Raw genomic sequence first — 24,748 nt, 5'->3', positions numbered from 1 at the left:
CTGCAGCAAAAACTTTGCTTTCTTGTTAGTCTTGTTACAGAAAAACATAATCCACCCGAGAACCGAGCCCAAAACCCAAATTAACCCACAGTGCAACTCTTGCTATAAAATGACTGTAATCTAATCTTCGGATTACCCAGAAAGCAGACCTAGGTGATCCCTCGAACGCGAAATGATTAGTGATACGAGAATGATAACGTCGATACTGATAAGTTGATAAGTGCAATATAATTCAGTTGTCGAAGCTGCGCGGTTGTTGTTTCGTGAGTTGTGTCAACATGTGGCGGATTTTAGCGCTTTTGATCGTCGGCAGTTGTTGTTGTAAGTATTTATACTTTACTGTACTTATTATAATAATTTATTGGATTGAACACTTAAAAAGTAGTATTAATTGTGGCTTTTATCAATGAATTCTTATAAAAAATACCTACCACTACACAAGGGAGTGTTAGTGTTAAATATATAGAGGCAAGTCATATTTGGGAACTTATTTTATATCGTTTTCTTAACAAATGTTCTTTGGCGTGATTGTCATAAGTATATAACAATTAGATCAAATGGAAAATATTTACCAACCATATAGACAAATGTTCTAATTTGTCCCGTGTTTGAATGTTTTTTTGGCAACTAATGACCTATACACATCTTGGCTGACGAATTTACATCGTTACCAATGATTATTCAACTCCGTATACCTGCATAATACTTATACTCGTAATCTATCTGAATAAACGATTTTATTTATTTACAATTTCCAAATATTTTGCCGAAGTTTTACACCTTACGGAAACAACTCATTATTGGCTATACCTACTTGCCTATTTTGATATCGATTATACTGATATCCTGGTATTGATACGTCACACTGATAATGGGACATTGTTTAATTGTGATTCAGAACACACGCCACCGATAATTCTAATGAATAACAAAGAACAATGAAAGGCAACTCACGAAAACTATACGAAATACATCATGCACGCATTTTGTAACTGCAATAATTATGTCAACAATGTTACGATTCTTACGATAATCTTGATGTTTGTCAGCGTCAGCTGTAGAGCACAAGCTGACGATAGCCAAGCTGCCGGAGAATGTGACAGATGCGGGGTCGCGCATCATCGGCGGCACGCCGGCTCCCATCAGCCGTTACCCCTACACTGTGCAGGTACGTTTACGTACATGTATACTCTAGCCGTGTGATTCCAATACAAGTGGGTTCAGAGTAAGGTGAAGAGGGGTTCGAAATATTCATTTCACGAACACTACAAAAAATATATTTATGCTACCATTTTCTTTTGTATTAGGTACCTACTCGATACACGACTTAATTAATTTGCTTTGTTAAAAACAAAGCGCTAAATGATTTTCCAGGCCTTAAAAAGATAATTTCATTAACTAATAATACGTACTTATTGTTTGAAGTATATTCTTGTTGTACCCTTGTTAGACGATCCTCGCATATAAGTATTGCAAGGAATCCATTAAATATCCTACACGCGACATTTCCTACATATTGAAGCGATTGTTTGTAAATGGTGTCTTTTCCTGATGGTCGCACCCCCGCATCCGCGCCAATCAGGTAGCTTTTCTGCTAACTGAAAAAAGTGCCAAAAATGTTATATTGGTAGGGCTTCTGTGCGAAACCTTCTCTTCATGAATATTGTGGTATGGTACAGGTGCTGAACAGCAACCAGCTGTCGTGCGGCGGCTCTCTCATAACGCGGCGCCACGTGCTCTCCGCCGCGCACTGCTTCGTCGACAGGTATGTTGTATGTCGAGAATCTGGTGCTTGCATACGGAGCATGTAAGTGGTTTGCACATGCCGAGGCACTCAGGTTATATTACCTATACCCGCGCGGTGTCGCGAAACTATTAATGTTCGCTGAACATACATGGCGGTCAAATCGACTTAACTTCGACATCCTGTATATGCTGTGACGGTATGAATAAAGCGTGCGGGGCCAGTGATAACCACCCGCTCAAAAACATCCGTGTCTCAACTATCATGTTTGCAAGTAAGCCGCACGATCTACGCGACTTGACGTAAAGGCGAGGGCTTATACAAATAACCTGCGCACACTGCTTGTTTTTCGAATAAGTTACATTTCTTTGTAATAAGCAGATTGGTACTTTAAAACCTATACCCCGTAATTCTCATGGTCGGTTTTAGGTAATCGAATTGACATTGTATAAAAACTTTATTTCAGCCGAAATGTGTTGCTGAGTACCAGTCTCTTCACGTGCCGGGTCGGCTCCGCTACGCTCAACAGCGGTATGTGTTTAAATAAATTCTTAATTTGAAAATAGATGTTATACCTACCTACTTAAAGACTAACCCCCATAAGGGCTCCTCTTGCTTTATAAAACTTAACTATAGTCGGACCAAGCTAACTCTGCATCTGCACACTGCTATGACGAAATTTGCTTGTATCTTTATACAAATAACCTGTCAGAGCGTCCTTACGGCAAGCGACAATGTGGTACCTTTTGATTGAGAACGTCACATATGACGTTTATTGTGGCACTTTCAAACTTTGTCCTGTCAAAGCTAGTGCAGACTAAGCTTATAATTAGATATATAATCTATCCGTGATTTCTCCAGGCGGCTCCGTGCACCGAGTGTCCACGATAATCAACCACGAGCGGTACAACCTGGGCGCGGCGCGCGACAACGACATCTCGGTCCTGCTGCTGGCCACCACCGTCACGCTGGGCGCCGACGTCGCCGTCGCCAGTATACCCGCGATGGGCAGCATGGTGGCTGACAATGCTGTGGTCTGGGTCGTTGGGTGGGGTCTAACCACGGTAAGTGAAGGAGATCCTTTTTACATTGTCCGATCCGATAACGGATGTCGGATGATCCTTGGAGGTTTTTCAGCTGCTCGAAAGTGCCCTATATTATATGGCAAAAGTCCATCTGTTTTGGTTTAAGGTTATATTTTTAAAAGACTTTTTATATTTTTACTTCTTCGTCCGACATCCGATATCGGACCGGACAATGTGAAAATGCTCTTCTGAAAATTCCAGCACGTAGGTACCTTTACTAAAACTCTCATTTTGAAAATCCCATATTATATAACGTAGCCGTAGAGCGTCGCACCAGATCTCACCAGAGACGATTAAAAAATACCAAAAAGTGACACGGAAATAATGTGCTGTGACCATCGCGCGATAAACGGGAATCTTCTGTTATCTATTGTTTGTTATATTTTGTATTTCTTACTAGTGATACTTTGTGATTATATTGTTGTGTATAGTGAAGCGTTTAATGAATTTCACAATGCAGTCGTTCTATGTAATAATGTATAATTTTTGAAATAAATAAAATAAAAATATCGCTTGCAGGAATCGGGCGCAGTCTCGTCGACCCTGAACGAAGTGTGGGTGTACACGATCAACACGACCGTCTGTGCGCAGCGCTACAGAAACCTGGAGCTTGTCAACAACTCGCCCTACCCCGTCACCTACAACATGATGTGCACCGGCATACTCGACGTTGGAGGTAATCAATCAATCATCATCTTTCTAGAATTGTCCCCGCATTTTTGCCACGGCTCACTTGTGTAACCTTTATACCACTTTAAACTCTTCCTTTTGTACACATATTTAATTACACAAACTGGTCTACCGCGATATAATTTCATTGTTTTTACTTTAAATTCCGACGTTTCAGCTGAGTTGCACCAGCAGAGCTGTGGTCACGAAATGTGTGTGTGTGTGTATATGAGGTGTGGTCGGAATTTAAGGAAAAAACAATGAAATATATCGCGGTAGACCCGTTTGTGTAATTAAATACTCTTAACCTTTCATATGTGTGTGGTGGTCAAAAATCATGGGTTCAAAGTTTCAAACCTCGGTTGTGCTGTATAGGGCAAGCAATTGTTCTCAAAATATTTACTAAAAATTCGGCCAGGATCCTTATAATAAGTACACAGACAAGAGGTTAATCTGTGAATAAACAATTACCATAACTAATTAAAAAGATTACCTATCTATAGAAAAATTAGTCGTAAACAACTTGGAGATATTACATATATTGTCTCATATAATAGATAATAAATATCCTGATAAAATACTTACAATTAGGTATCTATTAATTATTCTTGGTACTTTAATATTCTTATCACTTATCAGATAAAGCTTTTTAGTTAGGAATGGATCGAATTCCACTATCAGTTTGTGTGACTCTTTTATTTTTATAGACCTTGATTATGGTTAGAGGAGATATTTAAGATGACTTCCTATAATTCTATAATATAAAATGTATCTAAGTATCTGTCCTTGTTTAGGTCGCGACGCGTGCCAAGGCGACAGCGGAGGGCCGGTGATATACTCCGGGATCGTGGTGGGGGTGACGTCGTGGGGGGAGGGCTGCGCGCACCCCTACTACCCCGGCGTCAACGCCCGGGTGTCGGCCTACACCAACTGGATCAACAGCACGGTCAGTGGAACTGTTTTGTTCTCTAGGCACATCGATTTGACAGCTTGGTGATATGTTGGCCTGGGAAAATCTCATTTTTATTCTCTGCAATCCTCTAAAGGGGCCCACTGATTAACACCCCTCCCTCCCACTCCCTTCCACTCCCTGGCTCCCTGACACTGCGGGGTTGCGTAATGCATCGCAGCCATAATGTGATATGTAGTGTTTAGTTTTTTAAAGTTTAGTTATAAAATATATTTTTATATAATATGTATGCTAGTTTTAAGGTATTTATGTATGGGCCATTAGTTGCCTGAAATAAATATTTTCATTTCATTTAACAGTCCACCGGACGGTATCGGCCTATTCAGTTGTTCGGAACTGTCAAAATTTTGTTCTAACCATGAATCTAGTATTTTAACTGGATAAGGCATGATGGGTGGGGGAAATAAGCGAACGGGATAGTCTTATGTATCTTTCAGTAGGAGTAGCAGCGAAAGCGCTATTATTGTTTGTCCTTGTCACAGTCTCACATTTTTTTTATTCCCCACCTTAAATTAGTATGGGCAACAAATAATTGTGTGGTTACTCAGAGCGCCTGGAGTACAGTGACTCATATTTATATAGATTATAACGTTTATTGTTCTGACCATTTGCCTCTAAGTGTTGAGTGTAATTTTAATGTAATAAGAACTAAAACTAACCACTGTTTGCAAGAAAGTAGTAAGGTTATTTGGGGGGTCAGGAACGAGGAGCAAATTGACATGTATCATAATATATGTAGCAGTAAATTAAAGAACATAGATTTTCCTCGAGAACTTAGTAACTGTTGTGGTGTTCTTTGCCATTGTAAGGAACACAAGATTATAATAAACAAAATGTATAACAATATTGTGCATATTTTATCCGAAGCTGCTATTCAAACTCATGTTGCGAATGTGACCAGTTCCAAAAGAGATAAACGTGTCTGTGGCTGGAATAAACATGTTCGAGGTGCGCACGGGGAGGCTAGACTTAAATACAAACTGTGGCTTGAGTGTAATAAACCTAGTAAAGGAAAAATATATGATGAAATGTGTGAATCTCGTAAAGTATTTAAAAGTAAACTGAACTGGTGCATAAAACACCAAGAACAAATTAAGATGGATATCATTGCGACGCATAGGGAAACTAAAAACTTCAGTAAATTTTGGAAAGCTACAAACAAGCTAAATATGAAGCCTAGCCTTCCCGTGAGCGTTGCAGCCCAAAGTGAACCCAAGGAAATTGCGGAAGTATTTAGGAAGCATTTTACGGTGGAATCACCTTTAGGTCCTTCGCAACAGGTGATCGATGCTGAGACAAGTTACGGCAGGATGACGATTCATATCACGGCTGAACAAGTAGCAAACGTTATTAGAAACATGACTAGAGGCAAATCCCCTGGCAGTGACTGTCTCAGTATCGAACATTTAAAATATGCCGGGATTCATTTGCAGAGAGTTTTGTCTATGTTCTATTCATTTTGTCTAAGCCATGCGTACTTACCAGATGAGTTAATGAATACCATTGTTGTACCCATAGTGAAAAACAAGACTGGAGACATCGCTGACAAAACCAACTATAGACCAATCTCTCTCGCAAATGTACTCGCCAAAGTATTGGATGGCATGCTCAACGCTCAACTTGACCAATACTTACAATTTCAGGACGGACAATTTGGATTTAGACCTGGCCTCTCGACTGAAACTGCCATTTTGAGCCTTAAGCATGCCATCCGGTATTACACTGAACGTAGCACTACCGTCTACGCATGTTTCCTGGACCTCTCTAAAGCCTTTGACTTAGTTTCCTACGACGTCTTATGGCAGAAGATGAGGGATAGGAACATACCCACGGAATTGACCAGCATATTTCAGTATTGGTACGCTAATCAGCGCAATTGTGTACGATGGGCTGGTGCACGTTCAGACTCGTACGGTTTAGAGTGTGGCGTAAGACAGGGAGGGTTGTCTTCGCCAAAGCTCTTTAACTTGTATGTGGACGGGCTTATATCGGAGCTCAGCAACACGCATGTGGGGTGTCACGTGGACGGTGTCTGTGTAAACAACATCAGCTACGCAGACGACATGGTGTTGTTGAGCCCATCGGTGAAGGCACTGAGAAGGCTCCTAAATATTTGCGAAGCCTATGCGAGCAGGCACGGATTACAATACAACGTAAAAAAAAGTGAATACATGATCTTTAAGGCCGCCGGTAAAAGACCGGAAATGCCGCCTCTTAATGTGCCAGTCATTACTCTCAACGGTGCACCATTGCATAGAGTCTATAGTTTCAAATATCTGGGACATTATCTAACCGACGACCTTAAAGATCATTTAGATATTGAAAGAGAACGCAGGGCACTGGCGGTGAGGAGTAACATGTTGGCCCGCAGGTTTGCTCGTTGCTCGGATCAAGTCAAGATAACGCTATTTAAAGCGTTCTGTCAGAGCTTCTATACGAGCAGCCTGTGGTTCAGCTGCACTCAGAAGTCGCTCAGTGCCCTGAGAGTTCAATATAATAACGGCTTTAGGGCGTTGTTGAAGCTGCCTCGCTTCTGTAGCGCTTCTAAAATGTTTGCGGAGGCACGCACAGACGGGTTTCACGCCATCGTACGCAAAAGAACTGCCTCCCTAGTCAGTAGGATGCGGAGCAGCTCCAACGGCATCCTAAGGGTGTTTGTAGAGAAGCCTGATTCTCCCATGCTCGTACACATTAATAAGTTAATGATCATGGATAATAGTTAACTGTGTAAATTTTATTTTAATATTTGATTTTATCTTTGTGAATTTTAATTTAATTGATTTTTTTTTTTTTTTTTTATTGTGAATTTTAATTTAATTGATTTTATGTATTGTGCATTTACATTTTAATTTTATTTATTTAGTTTTTTAAATATTAACAATAGATTTTAAGTCACTATGTACCTAACCCATTATGGATCCTAGTTATCTAAATAAATAAAATAAATTAATTAAAATAAATTCGACCAATCACAGTGTCGCATTGCGCATGTTTTGTCCCTCACGCGCGCACGCGTATACCACTTCTATAGGATCCTACCTTCTATGGTTCTAACTGACCGGCCGATACCGTCCGGCGGACTGTTAATCAGTGGGCCCCTTAAGACTCAGATGATGTGTTTCAACCCACTCTATCTTGGATATGGAGAGAAAGAGCTAATAAATAGAAATGTTACCTCAGTTTCCCTAACCCTAGTCTGAACGAGAAGACTCGACCAAGAACCTAACGGCTCGGCCACGACTTTGCGCGACTGGCGGCGGCGGCAACCATAGGTTGGAGCGAGACACAGCCATCGGAACTTTCGTTCCCACCTGTGGTTGCCGCCGCCAGTCGCTCAAAGATGTGGCCGTCAGCTATGTGTGTTTTACATTGTGGTAGAATTATTTTTTTTCGTTACATTTGGATTAAAATATGGCTGGTTTAGCCATATGGCTAACTCATTGAATTGTTAAACGTGTTCTTAAATTAAAATTGGTTACCCAACGGCTGTTACGACTGCTGCTTTTGGGTCAAATGTTTTTTTCATTTAAATCTACCTTTTGCTTCGTAGTTATAACACCTTCTCCCTATTCGCAGGTGACTCAATACAACGGGGCGCCATCTCTCGGACAGACCAGTGTCGTGCTGGTTCTGCTGTCGTTCCTCGTGTCGACGGTGTTCAGCAATAAGTTATAATTAATATTGCTCCTAGACTGATTCAATTGTAGGTAATTGCGGCTTAGGAATAACATGACATGTATTTTGTAAGAAACCTTTTGTAAATATATTGTTTTGTTTTAAAGCAGTCTTTCTTTTATCATTATAAAAATATACACTATCATCATGTGCCGTTGTCAACCAAAGTGTTGGTTGTTGTATACTTACCCAGGGCCGTCTTAAACTATGCCCTAGGGCCCGACCCTTGGGCACATAAGAATTTGGGGCATTTTTTGGAAGTAAAAGCGAAAAAACTAACATTTTACTACTATGATCTTCTATTTATTATGAGTCATCAAATATACTGTTACTGTCTGTCCTTGTGGGCCCCCTGAGGATGGGGGCCCTGGGCACGGGCCCGTGTGCCCTTATGGTAAAGACGGTACTGTACTTACTACCATGAAAACTACGTTACCTAATTAGAAATCAACCTTATTGACAACCTTGTTTAAAAATACCACATATTTTAGCTTCCACCTATTACAAGGTATTTTTATTAGGAAAATGCCAATACATAAAAATGATAAAAACAAAAATAAATAAAACAAGTGTTTGTGCCATATCTTTATTTTTCAGTAAAACAAAACATGTTTTATTGCGTACATCACAACGGCAATCACAATAAAACACCGCGAGAGCGACGCACGACACGACACGACACGGCACGGCAACGACACGACTAATCGTGTCGGATCGTGTCGCCGCCCGTCTACGTTAGTACAAATATAAGATCCAATAACTTAGCTTTTAGATTCCAAAATACAGATCAACGCTAGTTTAAATAGAATAAATTATATAAAAAATACACTAGGAATGTATCTGTGCAATAAATACCATAATATTGCCATAAAACTTTTCTATGTATATAGATATAGATTCACTTGGATCGATAGAGATCTAGAAGGCTAGTAACAGATTTATATAAAATTCGATAGTAATAAAGAAACATTGGGAATGTTAAAGACAATAACAAAAATAACGATTTTTTTGGTTACAGATTTTCTAAGGAAGATCGAAAAGAGGTAATAAGTCGAAATAAGTAGAAACAGTCACTGATAAAATATATCAAAGCCGTTCGACTAAAAATACGATATTAAAAATACATTTTACAATAAAAGAGTTAAGTACACAGGGGTAAGGAAGTGTATTTGGCATGCATGTTTGTCTGTCTGTATGTCGCGGCACAAGAGATGGCACTGGTTTTGAAAATGCTCATTGGCGTGTTTTGGCTGCAGAGTACGAAACTAACAAATAAACTTATTAAGAAAATAGATTCATGTCACTAAATCAAATCTCGAAAAAATTAACTAGTGTAGTTTCGGTACACATAAACAAATAAGGAACAGAAATAAAATACGTACCAAGTTTAAAATACTACTAGAAATAAACTAAAAAAATGGTGCCTAATGAAAAACTACGATGGCAAAAACATCATAGCGAAGGTAGAAGAAGATCTTTAAGTAATCTTTTAGATTTTTAATACACTAATTATTCCTACAGCCATAACAAACAATGAGTACCTAGAAACAGTGTTCTTATTAGATATTAACCCTACGTTAGATCCAATTCCGTCATTAAACTATTTGTCATTTACTGAACAACTCTCGTCGAAAACTTTCACTTAAACTAACTCAAAGCCGCTAATATTGCATTAGCACTGAAATTACTGAATAGTCACTTAAATATAACATTTATAAAACTCAACATTCGGTGTTTATAAAAGAACATGCGTAGCGCTTCGCGGTCAACTCTTCCTGAGTAAAGACGCCATAGAAGTCCGAACATGTCACTTCTGCAGTAAGGGCCAGTGGCACCATCCGCATTTGACAGACTGATCAACGTCACCCGGCGCGCCGCGGCGGTTTACTATGAAACTTTCTATACAATACAATTTAGCGAAGACTTTAACGATGACTAACAGTTTAGTGCAACTGACGCTAAGAACAGTGACTAACAGTTAACAACGCGTTATGATTACAAACATTTTTACAGAAATAACCGTCGACACATGATCACCCTTGATTACACGTATTTTTCTGACGGAGTATGTACAGTCGACTGTAAAAATATGGGTGTAGACAACTTACTCAAAAATATGTCCCATAGTTCTTAATTCCATAAGAGTTATGGGACATATTTTTGAGATGATTTGTACACCCATATTTTTACAGTTGACTGTACACAAGACATTCACGCTGTCACCGTTAAAGCGTTCGCTAAATTTTATTGTATGGGAAGTTTCATACTAGACTGTTGATGGACGTCAATCAGTCCGTTAAATGTGGCTGGTGCAACTGGCCCTAACTGCAAAACTTCACTGACCATCTGTGGACTTTTATATCGTTGCAATAAGATATTCTAAATATCAGTTAACACATTAATTCATACATTTTTTAAAACAAATGTTTTACGTTTAGTGTTAAAAGCAATATCAGCGGCTGCCAAACAGGGGTGCACGTAGATTACAAACGTAATAATGACACACCCGTACACTATCCATACAATAAAATAATTAACAAAAATACAATTTAGCCACACGATACAGATCTTTACAAGATTCGAATAAACTTAGATACTCTCTAACTAATGTAAATAGGTAACAGATTTTGAGCTATTACTTATTGCACATCCGAAGTTAGGGGAGCTTCGGTACAGTCGACTACGTAAGTATATAACGCTGACTGTACTAACAATGGAAGGGTTAATAGTGATAACAACAAGAATTTAACCCTTTAAATACTCACTTTGCCCATAGTTGTAAAATATCACGATTTAACAATAGTTAAAACCTTTCAAGTTCAATACTAAGATACATTTTCTAAACAACGTACTTTAAAAATAAGTATTTAAAAGGCTAAGAAAACAGTAAAAACATTAGTACCTACCCATATGCACACAATTCTTGTTCATTTTCCTGACATTAACCTTTTGACCGCCGTAGTCTGATATACAAGACAAACAAAATCGGGCTCATTTCGCCGCGGTCTGATAAATAAGACAAAACTTCGTATAACTTCGTGCCCCCCGGCGACACGAGCATGCTCGATGACAAATTCTATGGCGCTCAAAAGGTTAATATTTCGACTGGCAATAGCATCGTATAGTATTTTATGTAGAATTATAATATCTAATAAGTATAAATGTACGGAGAAACAGACAAGAATAATGCAGCACACGGTAGAAGTATAAATCCTAGAGTAAGTTGGACCGCCGTAATATCATACATAATAATCAACACTAACAACTACCCTACGCGAACAGAAGTGCCGAGACGGCGGGAACTGGACGAAGCTCCCCGACAACAATTATATATTCTAATCTTTGAACACTAAACCGGTTAGGGATAGAAAAGTTTATGTTAAACTATACATATAGCGTTTATTTTCGATAGAGTTTTAAGGATGACTCATTACGTTTCTATCTCAATATCTAAATTGTTAACATTGATAGTGATTATATACTAAAATAAACCACGAACAAGATAAAGTTGGTCGATAACAAAGACTTAATTTAATTACTTCGCGTTAATTATCTTATCAAAGACAAAAACAATAGTATATGTAGGTATTTCACAAAAATGTCATGACATCATTAAACTATTGTTACTAACGTATAGAACCGTCACAGAGAACCAGTATTCTGCGCCATGAGTTGATGTTGTTTTGATAACACATCATTGAAGCGGAACGTGAGTCTCGCGACTTAAACGCGTTAGCGCCATGAATTTTACGGCGTTTACGACGTTTTGTTCGCGTGGTACAGGTTGTGATTGCGACAATTTCATTGTTTGCTATGGCTTCTCTATAGTAATAATATCTCAATGCATGACATAGACTTTTCTATCCCTGTACCGGACACTAGAACGATGAAATTTGTTCTAATTGAACACGAACGTCGGAACAAGGGTCTACCATCCCTCCCTCATCAGTGGACGTTTCGCCGAAGAGGATACTCAAATGGTTTTTTATACAAATATGGACCTTCTACACGTGTTTCTAAAGTAACTTTTTTCAATTACGTATATAATAGGTAGAAATATAACTTTATATTGGCATTGGTAACATTACTGGTACTGAGACTGACGCCATATTGTTTTATATGAGCTTCTCTGATAATATTTCATGGATAAATAACTCTTAGAATTCTAGATATGAATTATCAATCGATTTTCGATAAGTCCAAAGTATAAATTGCCCTTCAGTTCCTAGAATCTATATTTGCCTGTCATAAAACGACAAAATACGTAGTTGAAAAATTTGAAAGTATTGTATTTCAATTATCATTGCTGATACGCGAAGGGAGGGGCTAAATAAATATAATCGTTTTGAATGATTCACGGTTAGTTCCACTAGACTTATATATGTTGCAGTCAAAAGTGTGAACTGGTCAAAAGAACTTTTAACCGACAAAAACAGGCAAAACTGCTTTTGACTGAGCATGTTGGTCAAAAGTAGTTTTACCTGAAAATCATACCTATTTCTGGCAGCAGTTTCGTTTTTAGGGCGTAGCAAAAAAAAATAACCCTAACCTACCTATCCCTGAGAACAGTTTCGTTTTTAGGGCGTAGCAAAAAAAAAATAACCCTAACCTACCTATCTCTGAGAACAGTTTCGTTTTTAGGGCGTAGCAAAAAAAAAATAACCCTAACCTACCTATCTCTGAGAACAGTTTCGTTTTTAGGGCGTAGCAAAAAAAAAATAACCCTAACCTACCTATTTCTGGGAGTACTTTTGACTCATAGTAACAGTCACAATTACTATTAACCAATGATTTTCAGGTAAAACTACTTTTGACCAACATGCTCAGTCAAAAGCAGTTTTGCCTGTTTTTGTCGGTTAAAAGTTCTTTTGACCAGTTCACAGTTTTGACTGCGACATATACAAAACAAAAGGTAATCACAGTCCATATCCTGGTCGACCTAAGCCTAGTAAATAAATATTATTTATAAATTGTTCTGTTCCAAGTTCCATAAATGTATAAATCCCCATGAAACACAGAGTGAGTGTAATAAGACGTACTATAACTATGCATATATCGAATATCATTGATCGAAGATATGTCTACGTCTACCCGTTTAGCTTAAAATAGTAACTCCGCATAAGAATGATTCCAATTCAGTGTTTCCCATTAGCAAAGTTCCCGAAGATATCATAAAATGTTTAGCAGACTAATTGTCAAAAGATGTGACGGTCGTCTGTTGAGGTACAACGGACTTACGTTAACAGTTTTTCACAATTAATCCGTTGCAATGATTTAATTCCAATACATAGATAATTAGATATAAATATTTGGCTGAAGGGCCATTTTCAAAATTCTAAATATTGGTTCCTAATATTAGTGGCGATCTTTGGGAAAAGACACATGCACCTTGAGATAAAGTAGCAAAAATAACCTTATTGCAAGGTTCATTTTTCAGGACACAGTTTATAAGTATCTTCTATCCGTAAATGTCATATTGAAACTTGTGCAATGGGAGTTTACGTAATAATAAATCTCTCTTACACCTTCCGTGTACAATTCATATATATCTACACACTACTTCACTACCTTTAGTAGTCTATTACAACACCAATTGTCAGCCGATCAGAAGTCTTATAAGACTTCCAATTGGCAATCACCCTACATCATAAGATCTGTAGAGTTTCTACGTTAAAATTTGACTAACATTTTCTTATTTTTAGAGTTCATATCATAGTCATGTAGCTTTAAAATTGTCAATATACGTATTTCGGAATCATGTTTGAATCGAATTTGATCCTTAATATATAGATCATAAGGTATATACTTGATTGTGCAAGCAGTAGAGAGGTTGAATATTTGATTTGACACATTATAAAGTAATTCTAACGAGTTACCTTAATTTATAATAAATATTGCTTTCCACGATTGAGCATAATCAAAATTTCATTTTTAGAGCTGAATTATTAGACAGAATATTAACCATATATAAAACACAATTACGGTACCAAAAAAACCCAACTTTACCTAAACAGTAATTCGGTAACATACTTATAAAAAAGTAATCCTTTACAAACATTCACTTAAGACATTTCAATCTACCGATTCTTTTATTTCAATATTTTGTCTAATAATTCAAAATCTAGTCCATTTTGTGAAGAGTAAATGAACATATACCTACTCTGATTTCTCCTACTTGAGGATGGGTAACCGTTGCACAGTCGGAGTGACGGAGCGACTTATCTTCTCGTTTGCGATATCATGTTAAGTCGCAATACGCCGGCGTGGGGACTCTGGCCCAGTCTTAACAATATGACAAAAAAAAAATTGGCACACAAAATTGTGACTTAATTGAGAACTGCAGAATAAATTTAGGATACTTTAGTTTGAAAATTACCATTTTATAAATAAATATTTGATACATGTAGCATTTTAGGATATATACTTGCGCGTCGATTATTTATCAGAAAGTAACGGTTTTAAAATAAATTGATTGTGATATTACAAAGCTCAAAACGTTCTTTTCTGTAGCGAGCTATACCAGACGATAGGTTATCAGTATCACTGTCCATAATACGCAAACGACGTCAAGTCATATAAGAACTGATAACAAAGCATTTGTCCTTTTAAAATAAGATTGTAGGTTAGTTAAGCTAAATTATCCTCAATTACTTAGAAAATAAAGTAGAATATTGGCTGGTGACCCAAGCTAGTTAAAACTGCCGGCCACAGTCCCCACGCGGAACTGTCGGTGCCAGTCGCTATTCTCACGGCGGGAGATTCATCTGCAGGGTCTGGAGGTACGCGGACGTGGAGTTCAGCAGCCCTATGCGCTGCTTCTGCTTCCGTTGCTCTGTCATCTGTGGAAACGTGACGTTATCAGGTACCTAACATTACTTGCTGGTTGCTGGTACTACAGGGTTTGCTATTTTGGGGCCTGCTCTGAATGAGGCAGCTGATCTGAATGGAAAAACGCTTTTGAGATCAAAATTTTTCCATTCAGATCATCATCAAGATACTCAGATCGAGAGCGTTCTTTTTTTTGTGAAAGTCGATAGGCGGTCGATGACTTGCAGGGCTGGACAACGCGCGTGTAACTCTAATAGAGCAGTGTACGGCTAAAGGTCCTAGTTAACGGTACCTGGTCGCGCAGCTCCGTGAGCAGTTCCGTTAGAGCCCGCACGGCCGCCTGCGCACGCTCGAGCTGCGCCTGCAGGTTGCGCAGCTCCAGCTCGCCGCCCTCCCCCTCGCCGCCGCCCATCAGCGACAGTTGTCAGTACCTGGTCGCGCAGCTACGTGAGCAGTTCCGTTAGAGCCCGCACGGCCGCCTGCGCACGCTCGAGCTGCGCCAGCAGGTTGCGCAGCTCCAGCTCGCCGCCCTCCCCCTCGCCGCCGCCCATCAGCGACAGTTGTCAGTACCTGGTCGCGCAGCTCCGTGAGCAGTTCCGTTAGAGCCCGCACGGCCGCCTGCGCACGCTCGAGCTGCGCCTGCAGGTTGCGCAGCTCCAGCTCGCCGCCCTCCCCCTCGTCGCCGCCCATCAGCGACAGTTGTCAGTACCTGGTCGCGCAGCTCCGTGAGCAGTTCCGTTAGAGCCCGCACGGCCGCCTGCGCACGCTCGAGCTGCGCCTGCAGGTTGCGCAGCTCCAGCTCGCCGCCCTCCCCCTCGCCGCCGCCCATCAGCGACAGTTGTCAGTACCTGGTCGCGCAGCTCCGTGAGCAGTTCCGTTAGAGCCCGCACGGCCGCCTGCGCACGCTCGAGCTGCGCCAGCAGGTTGCGCAGCTCCAGCTCGCCGCCCTCCCCCTCGCCGCCGCCCATCAGCGACAGTTGTCAGTACCTGGTCGCGCAGCTCCGTGAGCAGTTCCGTTAGAGCCCGCACGGCCGCCTGCGCACGCTCGAGCTGCGCCTGCAGGTTGCGCAGCTCCAGCTCGCCGCCCTCCCCCTCGCCGCCGCCCATCAGCGACAGTTGTCAGTACTTGGTCGCGCAGCTCCGTGAGCAGTTCCGTTAGAGCCCGCACGGCCGCCTGCGCACGCTCGAGCTGCACCTGCAGGTTGCGCAGCTCCAGCTCGCCGCCCTCCCCCTCGCCGCCGCCCATCAGCGACAGTTGTCAGTACCTGGTCGCGCAGCTCCGTGAGCAGTTCCGTTAGAGCCCGCACGGCCGCCTGCGCACGCTCGAGCTGCGCCTGCAGGTTGCGCAGCTCCAGCTCGCCGCCCTCCCCCTCGCCGCCGCCCATTAGCGACAGTTGTCAGTACCTGGTCGCGCAGCTCCGTGAGCAGTTCCGTTAGAGCCCGCACGGCCGCCTGCGCACGCTCGAGCTGCGCCTGCAGGTTGCGCAGCTCCAGCTCGCCGCCCTCCCCCTCGCCGCCGCCCATCAGCGACAGTTGTCAGTACCTGGTCGCGCAGCTCCGTGAGCAGTTCCGTTAGAGCCCGCACGGCCGCCTGCGCACGCTCGAGCTGCGCCAGCAGGTTGCGCAGCTCCAGCTCGCCGCCCTCCCCCTCGCCGCCGCCCATCAGCGACAGTTGTCAGTACCTGGTCGCGCAGCTCCGTGAGCAGTTCCGTTAGAGCCCGCACGGCCGCCTGCGCACGCTCGAGCTGCGCCTGCAGGTTGCGCAGCTCCAGCTCGCCGCCCTCCCCCTCGCCGCCGCCCATCAGCGACAGTTGTCAGTACCTGGTCGCGCAGCTCCGTGAGCAGTTCCGTTAGAGCCCGCACGGCCGCCTGCGCACGCTCGAGCTGCGCCTGCAGGTTGCGCAGCTCCAGCTCGCCGCCCTCCCCCTCGCCGCCGCCCATCAGCGACAGTTGTCAGTACCTGGTCGCGCAGCTCCGTGAGCAGTTCCGTTAGAGCCCGCACGGCCGCCTGCGCACGCTCGAGCTGCACCTGCATGTTGCGCAGCTCCAGCTCGCCGCCCTCCCCCTCGCCGCCGCCCATCAGCGACAGTTGTCAGTACCTGGTCGCGCAGCTCCGTGAGCAGTTCCGTTAGAGCCCGCACGGCCGCCTGCGCACGCTCGAGCTGCGCCTGCAGGTTGCGCAGCTCCAGCTCGCCGCCCTCCCCCTCGCCGCCGCCCATCAGCGACAGTTGTCAGTACCTGGTCGCGCAGCTCCGTGAGCAGTTCCGTTAGAGCCCGCACGGCCGCCTGCGCACGCTCGAGCTGCGCCAGCAGGTTGCGCAGCTCCAGCTCGCCGCCCTCCCCCTCGTCGCCGCCCATCAGCGACAGTTGTCAGTACCTGGTCGCGCAGCTCCGTGAGCAGTTCCGTTAGAGCCCGCACGGCCGCCTGCGCACGCACGAGCTGCACCTGCATGTTGCGCAGCTCCAGCTCGCCGCCCTCCCCCTCGCCGCCGCCCATCAGCGACAGTTGTCAGTACCTGGTCGCGCAGCTCCGTGAGCAGTTCCGTTAGAGCCCGCACGGCCGCCTGCGCACGCTCGAGCTGCGCCTGCAGGTTGCGCAGCTCCAGCTCGCCGCCCTCCCCCTCGCCGCCGCCCATTAGCGACAGTTGTCAGTACCTGGTCGCGCAGCTCCGTGAGCAGTTCCGTTAGAGCCCGCACGGCCGCCTGCGCACGCTCGAGCTGCACCTGCAGGTTGCGCAGCTCCAGCTCGCCGCCCTCCCCCTCGCCGCCGCCCATCAGCGACAGTTGTCAGTACCTGGTCGCGCAGCTCCGTGAGCAGTTCCGTTAGAGCCCGCACGGCCGCCTGCGCACGCTCGAGCTGCGCCAGCAGGTTGCGCAGCTCCAGCTCGCCGCCCTCCCCCTCGCCGCCGCCCATCAGCGACAGTTGTCAGTACCTGGTCGCGCAGCTCCGTGAGCAGTTCCGTTAGAGCCCGCACGGCCGCCTGCGCACGCTCGAGCTGCGCCTGCAGGTTGCGCAGCTCCAGCTCGCCGCCCTCCCCCTCGCCGCCGCCCATCAGCGACAGTTGTCAGTACCTGGTCGCGCAGCTCCGTGAGCAGTTCCGTTAGAGCCCGCACGGCCGCCTGCGCACGCTCGAGCTGCGCCTGCAGGTTGCGCAGCTCCAGCTCGCCGCCCTCCCCCTCGCCGCCGCCCATCAGCGACAGTTGTCAGTACCTGGTCGCGCAGCTCCGTGAGCAGTTCCGTTAGAGCCCGCACGGCCGCCTGCGCACGCTCGAGCTGCACCTGCATGTTGCGCAGCTCCAGCTCGCCGCCCTCCCCCTCGCCGCCGCCCATCAGCGACAGTTGTCAGTACCTGGTCGCGCAGCTCCGTGAGCAGTTCCGTTAGAGCCCGCACGGCCGCCTGCGCACGCTCGAGCTGCGCCTGCAGGTTGCGCAGCTCCAGCTCGCCGCCCTCCCCCTCGCCGCCGCCCATCAGCGACAGTTGTCAGTACCTGGTCTCGCAGCTCCGTGAGCAGTTCCGTTAGAGCCCGCACGGCCGCCTGCGCACGCTCGAGCTGCGCCAGCAGGTTGCGCAGCTCCAGCTCGCCGCCCTCCCCCTCGTCGCCGCCCATCAGCGACAGTTGTCAGTACCTGGTCGCGCAGCTCCGTGAGCAGTTCCGTTAGAGCCCGCACGGCCGCCTGCGCACGCTCGAGCTGCACCTGCATGTTGCGCAGCTCCAGCTCGCCGCCCTCCCCCTCGCCGCCGCCCATCAGCGACAGTTGTCAGTACCTGGTCGCGCAGCTCCGTGAGCAGTTCCGTTAGAGCCCGCACGGCCGCCTGCGCACGCTCGAGCTGCGCCTGCAGGTTGCGCAGCTCCAGCTCGCCGCCCTCCCCCTCGCCGCCGCCCATCAGCGACAGCGCGCGCAGCCGAGGGAACCACTCCAGGTTGTTCGACTGCAAAACAACAATATGTTAGTCAGCATCAAACTGTCTAACACGATTCCGTCGTTTAACCTACGACAGTGGGAAAGAGATAGGGCTAAAAATATTGATAATTATTACTGAAAAACAAACTACGCTTTAGCTAAATTGAATAAAAACCAAAGGAGCATCACGATTCAAGACCTTTTCTTCTAGGATATTGAAAGAAATATTACCGTTTTTTGTGTGTACTGTACGGAAGGCAACACGAGTCCTGCTGTGGCTGTACTGTACCTTGATCATGGAGTGCACGTAGCTCTCGGGGCCGGTGTACTCAGTGGGGTCCTTGACCCGCACGAGCACCATGAAGTAAAGGTTGTTGTGTGTACTGTACGGGGGGCAACACGAGTCCTCCTGTGGCTGTACTGTACCTTGATTATGGAGTGCACGTAGTTGTCAGGGCCGGTGTACTCGGTGGGGTCCTTGACCCGCACGAGCACCATGAAGTAAAGGTTGTTGTGTGTACTGTACGGGGGGCAACACGAGTCCTGCTGTGGCTGTACTGTAACTTGATCATGGAATGCACGTAGTTGTCAGGGCCGGTGTACTCGGTGGGGTCCTTGACCCGCACGAGCACCATGAAGTAAAGGTTGTTGTGTGTACTGTACGGGGGGCAACACGAGTCCTGCTGTGGCTGTACTGTACCTTGATCATGGAGTGCACGTAGCTCTCGGGGCCGGTGTACTCGGTGGGGTCCTTGACCCGCACGAGCACCATGAAGTAGAGGTAGTGCCACATGTTGTGTTCGCTTTTTATGTGTTCCTCGAACGAGACAGTTTTGTTGTCGAATGCTGATCTGTTCAGTCCTGCAACAGCAATATTAAAATTAAGACCCGTATTGAAGGTTTTTTTTGCAAGAAAATACTTAACAATATAGAAAGGATTAGCCGTTTGGGGCCAGCTACAAATCGAACGACTATACCAGCCGGGCTAGCACATGATTGGCGCGAAAGCATCTCGCGGCGAGACTACCCGTCCCTCTTTTATTAACATAGTAAGAAAAAGACGGGTAGTCTATCTCGCCGTGAGATACTGTCGCGCCAATTATGTGCTATGCCTACAGGAGGGCTTAGTAAATATGTATATATCATTTAATACAGACGTATACTCATTAGTAAGAAATATGCTCAAAACAGTGAAAATCAAACGAACTACCCATATATACAATATATTGTACGTGGAAATAAAGAACATTTGCGAAATATTAATTGTAAGCTCACCGCAAATAAAACAATGGTTCTTGAGTATGAGCTCCTTCTGCTGTTTCTCGCTACGCAGGTCGGCGAAGGTGTCGATGATCACGCCGAAGATGAGGTTCAGCACGATGATGATCACCACGAAGAAGAACAGCAGGTCGTACACCACCCGCGCCACGAACAGGGGCTCCTGGGGACGCGGGAATGGGTTTCCAAGGTCATATCGAAAACTTAGAAAACGACACATCATGATTTTTGTAAATTGTGTTTGTCACAAATTCCTTCATGACCAGAGAGCGAAACTTTGGTGCCGATGACAGACGTATGACGTCAAGCTAAATACAGAGTGTTGTTATCTAGATTATAGATACTTATCAAATAACAACTTATTAGCCTATTTAGTTTACTGATATTGAAACTTGACTTGAGAGTTTTTATACGTACTGGCCACGTATAAAAACGTAACTAACTGTCTTTGTCATGTTAAAAACAAGATTGTTGGAAATGACAACCAATTTCTGTTTAGGTACTTTTTTTTTATTAGTAAAATATAACCGAATTATTATTGTTTGAAGTCGCTATGGAGTCTATGCAGCCGTATTTGCAGAAATTTCCTTTTCTGATCGTAAAAAATGAAATAATGTACTGCTCCAGCAATATAGAGAAACATTTGAAAACAACAATAATACACATACAGGAGAGGACGGGAAACCGCTAAAAGATGGACGAGCGAGTTTGAGGGCCGACACGTTAGTTAGAGGCCTTCAAATAATACGAGTCCATCTTTAGCGTTTCCGGCCGATGCATTACATAGTGCTTTTCACGACTACTGCGAGGAAATAAGAAAACATTTGCATAACTATAAGTACTAGCCCGCGATTTTTTAGTCAAACACAATTTACATTATCCAATTCAGTACGTATTTTCCGATCACGCCTTTTTAGGGTTCCGTACCCAAAGGGTAAAACGGGACCCTATTACTAAGACTCCGCTGTCCGTCCATCCGTCCGTCCTTCCGTCCGTTCGTCTGTCACCAGGCTGTATCTCACGAACCGTATACAGTTGAAATTTTCACAGATGATGTATTTCTGTTACCGCTATAACAACAAATACTAAAAAGTACGGAACCCTCGGTGGGCGAGTCCGACTCGCACTTGTCCGGTTTTTTACTTTTTTTATCACTAATTAAAACCAAAATATTACTTTGCTAATCCGCGAAAAGATAACGTGCTAGTCAATCAGTGCTAACCCGTTATACTTACTTGCGTATTTTTACATGCAATTAATATTCCCACCCTCCCACCGCAAAAATAAATACGCAAATAAATATAACAAACCACCACCAAAAGAATAAACCTCGACACGTGTTTCGCCTCTCTACGAGGCATCCTCAGGAGTTGTTGACGGTCTGACGCCCGGCAACGGAATGACCTGTCTAGAATGGTCGGCCATATTTATACCTTGACCACTCCCCCTACCGTGCAAGTGTGAGTGAGATGGAAAAATTCGTAATAACGGCGATGACGCAACATTCAATTGTTCGTTAAGAATCATGCCCCTATTGTTGTATCTAATTATTTCCAGTTGTTCCAGAACACCCAAACGCAATCCCTTTTCGCAAACATGTAAAATATCAAAAGAATGATTCTCAGATAAAGTATGACCTGTATCTAATAAGTGCTTTGCAAAATTGGACTTCTCTGGATGGTTATGTCTATATGACGCAACATGCTCTTTATACCTAGTAGTGAAACTACGGCCCGTTTGCCCCACATACACTTTATTGCAATCGTCACAGGTAAGCTTATAAACTCCAGACTTTTTCCCATTCTCGATCTTATCTTTGCCATTGCAAAGCTTCGAGTGCAAAGTATTATTTGTCTTAAAGGCCACAGGAATGTCGTTAGACTTCAAAATTTTGTAAATTGCATCAGACAACTTGCCAACATAAGTTATGCTCGCTTTATATTTCTTAATCGGTTCAGAGGATCGTGCCGCATACAACATAGTGTTGACCATACTATTCCGCTTTTTCCTGATGATACCATCCACAACAGACTTATCGTAACCATTCGAAACTGCTAAGTGATAAATATTATTTAATTCAATCTGATAGTGTTCATCAGAAAGAGGCACAGTCAACATTCTATGCACATAACAATGAAAAGCAGCCAACTTATGCTGCCACGGATGCGTGGAAGAAGCCGGGATAACTGTATCGGTATGTGTAGGCTTACGGTAAATTTTGAACTGATGCCTGTTGTTTACTTTAGTGATTGTTAAATCTAGAAAATTCAATGAGTTGTCTTGCTCTAGTTCCTTTTTAAACTTAATTTTTGGATGCTTACCATTAATTTCAGCAATAAATGCATCCAGCAGGCCCATACTACCCGTCCAACAAATAATCAAATCATCCACGTATCTAAAATAGTATAATATATTATTGTTGCCCGCAATATGCTGGTTCTCAAAATGGTCCATAAAAATATCAGCCATTAAAGGACTTAGTGGTGAACCCATAGCCAAACCATCACTTTGCAAATAATACTGTCCCCCAAATCTGAAATAATTTTGTTTCATACAAATCGCTGTTAGATCTATCAATTCATCTACTTCCCCTGGATGTAAACGTTGCCTTTCAAAAAGACCCTTAATAATCTCCAAAGTCTCTCCATATGGCACATTTGTAAACAAACTGTCTACATCCAATGAAAGAAGAACAGCATTATCTGGTATGTTAATGTCCTGGATCTTTTCTATTAACTGCAAGCTATTTTTCAAGCAATATTTCGGCTGGAACTGGGACTTGTCTCTTATAATGGAATTCAACCTTTTTGCCAGATTATAAGTTGGCGCACCCAAATATGAGACCACTGGACGAACTGGGATATTATCCTTATGAATTTTGGGAAGTCCATAAAGAATAGGAGCTCGTGGATTCATAGGCACAACCATACTCTTCTGATGTTCGGTTTCAAAAACAAATGAAGAATTCTTAACTGCTTGTCTAAGATCTTTCTGGAACCCTGGAGTTGGGTCTCTTTGCAATCTCGAAAATCCGTCACCTTGAATAAGGTCTAGTACTTTCTGATTATACTGTCCCTTCTCCATAATCACAATGCAGTTGCCTTTATCTGCCTTTGAAACCACCAAATCACTGTCTTGCACTTTCTGTTGTATAGATCTTAGCAGCAAAACATCAGAATCAACACACGCACTCTGTGCTGGACTAGTACTCTTGATAACATTAGCAACCATGGTCTTTGTATCTACATCACCACGGCCCCGCACTATTGCAACCTCAGAATCCACTGCCAAATTTTCTAATGTTCTATGAGTAATTTTTGTCTGGAAATTATACTTCAAACCTTTATCTAAAAGCCCAATTTCATTTTCTGAGAACTCCACATTAGTTAAATTCTTGACTCGAGGATGGAAAACATGGTGAGTTGTTACTTGCACATCCCTTCTCCTTAAAAATGAACCAGAACTCGACTCTGTTAACCTATGCAATTTGTTAAGCTGGGTAGTATACATCTGGTGTGCAAGTTCAGAAGCAAAGTATCTCGCCTTCTGGTCCAGAATATCGAATTCGAGATTATGCAACTGAAATGAAAGTTCTGAATATAACACCTTAAGATGCAATTTCAAATTATCCCTTACTGAAAACCAGTGGCGAGATTCTTCGTTCAACCATATTTTCTGAGCCCTATTAATAGCCAATTTAGCAGCCCTGGAAGTACTACTACAGCGGAATTAAGTTTAAAAAGGAACTAGAGCAAGACAACTCATTGAATTTTCTAGATTTAACAATCACTAAAGTAAACAACAGGCATCAGTTCAAAATTTACCGTAAGCCTACACATACCGATACAGTTATCCCGGCTTCTTCCACGCATCCGTGGCAGCATAAGTTGGCTGCTTTTCATTGTTATGTGCATAGAATGTTGACTGTGCCTCTTTCTGATGAACACTATCAGATTGAATTAAATAATATTTATCACTTAGCAGTTTCGAATGGTTACGATAAGTCTGTTGTGGATGGTATCATCAGGAAAAAGCGGAATAGTATGGTCAACACTATGTTGTATGCGGCACGATCCTCTGAACCGATTAAGAAATATAAAGCGAGCATAACTTATGTTGGCAAGTTGTCTGATGCAATTTACAAAATTTTGAAGTCTAACGACATTCCTGTGGCCTTTAAGACAAATAATACTTTGCACTCGAAGCTTTGCAATGGCAAAGATAAGATCGAGAATGGGAAAAAGTCTGGAGTTTATAAGCTTACCTGTGACGATTGCAATAAAGTGTATGTGGGGCAAACGGGCCGTAGTTTCACTACTAGGTATAAAGAGCATGTTGCGTCATATAGACATAACCATCCAGAGAAGTCCAATTTTGCAAAGCACTTATTAGATACAGGTCATACTTTATCTGAGAATCATTCTTTTGATATTTTACATGTTTGCGAAAAGGGATTGCGTTTGGGTGTTCTGGAACAACTGGAAATAATTAGGTACAACAATAGGGGCATGATTCTTAACGAACAATTGAATGTTGCGTCATCGCCGTTATTACGAATTTTTCCATCTCACTCACACTTGCACGGTAGGGGGAGT

The 24,748-nt window shown here is 43.5% G+C and overlaps 2 protein-coding genes across 2 annotated transcripts in view; one reads left to right on the top strand and one right to left on the bottom strand.

The window, feature by feature from the left end:
* Positions 1 to 219: 219 nt before the first annotated feature.
* Positions 220 to 8,249, top strand: LOC134801398 (trypsin CFT-1-like). Its single transcript, XM_063773931.1, has 8 exons — positions 220 to 321; positions 1,050 to 1,168; positions 1,680 to 1,765; positions 2,211 to 2,275; positions 2,606 to 2,808; positions 3,349 to 3,505; positions 4,293 to 4,444; positions 8,045 to 8,249. The coding sequence occupies exons 1-8, from the start codon at positions 279 to 281 to the stop codon at positions 8,141 to 8,143; spliced, it is 924 nt and encodes a 307-aa protein (XP_063630001.1). The 5' UTR covers positions 220 to 278; the 3' UTR covers positions 8,144 to 8,249.
* A 466-nt stretch (positions 8,250 to 8,715) lies between these two features.
* Positions 8,716 to 24,748, bottom strand: part of LOC134801570 (inositol 1,4,5-trisphosphate receptor) — a 142,652-nt gene continuing 126,619 nt past the window's right edge. Inside the window, exons 59-62 of the mRNA XM_063774185.1 lie at positions 20,151 to 20,316; positions 19,576 to 19,736; positions 18,739 to 18,903; positions 8,716 to 14,982 (exon numbers count right to left, since the gene is read on the bottom strand). Of these exons, the coding sequence (XP_063630255.1) occupies positions 14,890 to 14,982; positions 18,739 to 18,903; positions 19,576 to 19,736; positions 20,151 to 20,316 (585 nt within the window). The 3' untranslated portion in view covers positions 8,716 to 14,889. The remainder of the gene's footprint in view (positions 14,983 to 18,738; positions 18,904 to 19,575; positions 19,737 to 20,150; positions 20,317 to 24,748) is intronic.

This window comes from Cydia splendana, chromosome 22 (assembly GCF_910591565.1).
Source record: "Cydia splendana chromosome 22, ilCydSple1.2, whole genome shotgun sequence".
Taxonomy (NCBI): domain Eukaryota; kingdom Metazoa; phylum Arthropoda; class Insecta; order Lepidoptera; family Tortricidae; genus Cydia; species Cydia splendana.
The sequence above is the reverse complement of the archived record's forward strand: the minus strand, read 5'-3'. Positions and strand labels throughout refer to the sequence as shown.

Excerpts from the sequence above, each read along its gene's own strand:
- LOC134801398 (XM_063773931.1), top strand. The coding sequence starts at position 279 with ATGTGGCGGATTTTAGCGCTTTTGATCGTCGGCAGTTGTTGTT. Across the intron at positions 2,276-2,605 it reads CTCCGCTACGCTCAACAGCG|GCGGCTCCGTGCACCGAGTG; the intron begins GTATGTGTTTAA and ends TGATTTCTCCAG. Across the intron at positions 2,809-3,348 it reads TTGGGTGGGGTCTAACCACG|GAATCGGGCGCAGTCTCGTC; the intron begins GTAAGTGAAGGA and ends TATCGCTTGCAG.